General features: G+C 45.8%; 1 protein-coding gene across 1 annotated transcript; it reads right to left on the bottom strand.

Moving 5' to 3' along the window:
- Nucleotides 1–6: 6 nt before the first annotated feature.
- Nucleotides 7–3402, bottom strand: uncx (UNC homeobox). The gene is made up of 3 exons (XM_020610492.1): nt 2722–3402; nt 2047–2222; nt 7–1192 (listed from the first exon to the last, which is right to left on the bottom strand). The coding sequence occupies exons 1-3, from the start codon at nt 2978–2980 to the stop codon at nt 155–157; spliced, it is 1473 nt and encodes a 490-aa protein (XP_020466148.1). The 5' UTR covers nt 2981–3402; the 3' UTR covers nt 7–154.
- Between the last annotated feature and the right edge of the window lie 482 nt (nt 3403–3884).

Below are 3884 nucleotides of genomic sequence, written 5' to 3'. Positions count from 1 at the left end.
GGGGGGCACACAATTGTCAAAATATCAGCAAAGAGGGGGAAACCTAGCGATTAGATTCAAAACTGTAGTTTCAGGTTAAGCTTTGGCCTAATGAACGGTGTCGTTTCGAGGCAATATCAGTATGTTTCTCTCTCTTTTTTTTACCCCCAAAGATTTATTCCATGTCGACATCTTCTATAGAGTCTGTCTTTGTTTCTGCTGGACTGTCACTGAGGGCACACTCGGGGTTGTCGAGGAGGCCCTTGTTCTCTAAATGCTCTTTTCTGTCTGCATCGACAGGCTTAATGAGTTGTAGACTGTGTTCGTGCGTGAAAGTTGAATCGCTGCAAATGACAGAGGTCTGAGGACTTCTGCCAGTGGAAAAGGCGGACCTGGGCGGGCTGGAGTGCGGTGAACTCGTCTTGTCCTCCAATCCCGCCTGGCCCTGTTGTGTGGCGTCTGCAGAGTCCGGTGAGCTGCTCCTACATCCCGCAGAGACGCTGCAGAGGACACTGGGCTGGTGTCTCTCCACCTGGCTGTCACTGTCAGAGTTTGCTGTTGTTGTTGTTGTTGACTTCAGAGCAGTTTGAGGAACAATGAATCCAAGCGGCTGTGTGATGGGATAGAGTAGGAAGTGTCCTTTCCCTATCAAAGGCCGTGAGGAGGGTAAGGCCCCGGGGTTGCGTCTCGGTCTGGAGTCCGAAAGGAGGCTTTCGACGCTAAAAGGGTTGAGTTTCTGCATGTTGGAGGCTCTGCTGTTGTTGGAGCAGGTGTTCGACCGGTGGTTGGCGTCGGGCGAGTCCAGCTCGGATCCCCCAACCTCCCGGTCCAAGTGTCTTTGGTTTTGGTTTTGGGTCTGGAGAGGGTTAGGTGTTTGGTCGCAGCTTGACTGGGATTGCTTCCCCCCCACGGAGTCAAAAGGCGGGCCTGTGTTGTGGTCGCTGTCGGTCACATGTGACACCGCGCTGTCGCTGTCTGATCCCGGGGTGTGAAATAAATCCCCAGAAAGGAGCTTATTCTGGGACTTGAGCAGCCGGCGCTCCTGCTTTCGTTTCTTCTTCTCCAGCCTGTCCAGCTCTCTCCGGGCGATCTCCTCGGGGTCCATGGGCTCCCCGCTGCAGGTGGTGGGGTGGGCGTTGTGAGCAGGTCGACCTGGACCTTTCTTTGTGTTCTCCTTTTTCCTCCATTTGGCTCTGCGATTCTGGAACCATACCTGCGGAGAAAAACAAAACGTGAAAACGTGTCATGTGCGCTTCTGTCACTGCAAGGGGAAAATTAATTAGACCAAAATGTGCCGGTGTCTTAACAAGATGGTAATTAAACAAATAGTGGTGTTACATCTTGGTCTTGCAGTTTTCTATGCAGGCCTTTAATTAGGCCCTTGATTAAAAACCAGTGTGTGCACCAACACAGCAAAAAAGTTGGGATAAAGCGGAACAAAAGAAGCTTTGGTTTGACAAGGTAAGCAGAGTTGTGTTTTACAAGTCTCAATAATTAACATTTCTTCCCCCTGTGCAACCTCTACAATTAGACTAGACCTTAATGAGCTTCGTTTTACTGTTTCCATCAACACAAATATTATTCTCATATTTAAAATTAAGATCAGTGTATATCATTCATGCAGTTAAGCTATACTGTGCACAAAATATTTTTAGTTTTTGTTTATCCAGGATTTCAGAAATATTAAGTCCATTTTTCTACGAAACTTTATTTTTATTAATAATAATAATAATAATAAAGACAAACTCTCTTCTGGCATTAAATTGTCCATTTTTTTCTACATACAGATAGAATTCAATTTTATTTATTTGATGAACATAAGCCATGAAAGGTCAGAGAATAGACATCCATGCTCAGTCATTTAAATGATTAAACATGGTTTTCTAACTATATGGGCTATCATGACCCCGAACTGGCCTGTGCTAGTTGAACATTTACTCCATAGTTTTAACTGTTTATATTAATAAAACTGAAAAACTGAACCTTCGCCATGAATAAATGATAAACAAAGGAAGAAAGACACCCACAAGTTTAGATGTATAGTAAATAAACACAAGAGATATTTACCTGAACCCTTGATTCTATTAAGTCCAATCGAAGAGCCAGTGCCTCCCTCATGAACACGTCGGGATAGTGGCTCTCATTAAAAGCCTTTTCTAGTTCCTCCAGCTGCCAACCAGTGAAATTTGTGCGAGTTCTTCGTCTCTTGCAACCAGGACTATCTTTGTCTGGGTCCCCCGAGTCTGACAGCAGAATAAATGTAAACACAGAGTGCACTGTTATTATTTTTAATAGCACATTTTAGCCTCGTTTATACAAGACTGGTTTCATGCAGACAAACTTAATAGCTGAAGAAGGGGACTGCAATAGAAATGCAGCTTGTATCAGATCTGTCGCCTTTTCTGAATGAGGGGGCTTCACGTGTTAACACCAGCATTTCCTTGCTCTGGCATTTACTGACTGACAGGGACATTGTTTTGCTTGGGTGCATCTGCAGCTTTCAGTGATGGAAATGAAGTGGAAGGCGAAGAATACTCCTCTGCTTGTGTGTGTCTGAGTGTGTGCGTGTGTAAGCGCGTGACTGTGTGAGTGTGAGGCTGGCATGCCCTTTAAACGCACCACCAAGACGATAACTTGTATTGCAATGTCCTCTTTGTTTCTTTCTGTTTGTGTCACTGTGCAACCAGCCAAGCTTGAGGAGAGGTTAGCCTATTGTTTAGTAGCCTATATAATGTGGCTTACCTGTCAGTTTGTACTGCTGATTATCTCCATTCATCCCGCAGCCCGAAGACAAGAGGGGGTTGGAATTACCCACTGAAGCCGTGCAGGAGCCATTAAGTAATCCGTCTATTGAGAAGGGAACCGCGGACGCAGATTGAAGTTGATGCCCGGTTAATTCGTAAACGTGATGGTGGCTCAGATGGTACGGGAACCCCACCATCCCGCCGAGAGAGCCTCCGAACTGGGCGTGAGGTGGATCCAGTATCCTGCTGTCCATCATCCCGCAGGCAAAAGGAAACGACGTCTGGAGGCCGGTGATGGGAATTTAAAAAGCATGCAGTGAGTGTGGCCAACGAGCAGGGGACATGATGTGAAGGGAGGGATGAGCTGTACTTTATCCACATGAACCTCCCAATAATTAGCCCAGGCACTGGGAATATGAGACCCAATGAGAAGCGGTAATGGACTCTGACGTCAGAGACGCGCTCTGCAAACGCTCCCAGTATCGATTGCTAATTAAAGCTGACATCCACCTCAATAAACAATATCAGAGCTGTCACAACAAGACAGGAGGGCTTTGATAAGAACTACATCGCAACTACACAGGGGACCCACCGGGAGGAAGGGCTCAATGAATCCCTGGAAGAAAAGACTGCAAGCGGATAGATTAGGGCAGAGGCTCCCGGACTAGTATTACATGAATGTTGGACCAGATTAAACAACAAAATGCATCATATTTTTTCAGACGTAACCCATTAGCTGTTTATTTATTTATGTGCGTTGTTATTTTTTTCATTTCTTTGGCGCATCTCTTGGTAGCAGAGAAAAATGAAAGCTGATTCAAAAAAAAAAGAAAAGAAAAATATTTACTGCCATTGTTGAATTAGAAGGCGCCTTTTTCCGGGGATGCCTACAACCTTCTGTGGACTGTGAGACCCTTTCTCGTCCTTAAGCCTCACTTTGGGAACCACTGATTACCCCCCACCCCACCTACACACACACACACACACACGCACACACACACACACACACACACACACACACAGCGTGTTATGGGCCATCATTTCATACATTAAGCCTTTAGAGGCAGACAGGTTCACGTGCAGGGCGGAAAACAAATAGGCTGACTGTTGAAATATGGGTGTATTTAAAGGAGAGCTGAGATATTGCTGAAGGCACAAAGC

This window comes from Monopterus albus, unplaced genomic scaffold (genome assembly GCF_001952655.1).
Source record: "Monopterus albus unplaced genomic scaffold, M_albus_1.0 scaffold105.1, whole genome shotgun sequence".
NCBI classification, from domain to species: domain Eukaryota; kingdom Metazoa; phylum Chordata; class Actinopteri; order Synbranchiformes; family Synbranchidae; genus Monopterus; species Monopterus albus.
The sequence above is the reverse complement of the archived record's forward strand: the minus strand, read 5'-3'. Positions and strand labels throughout refer to the sequence as shown.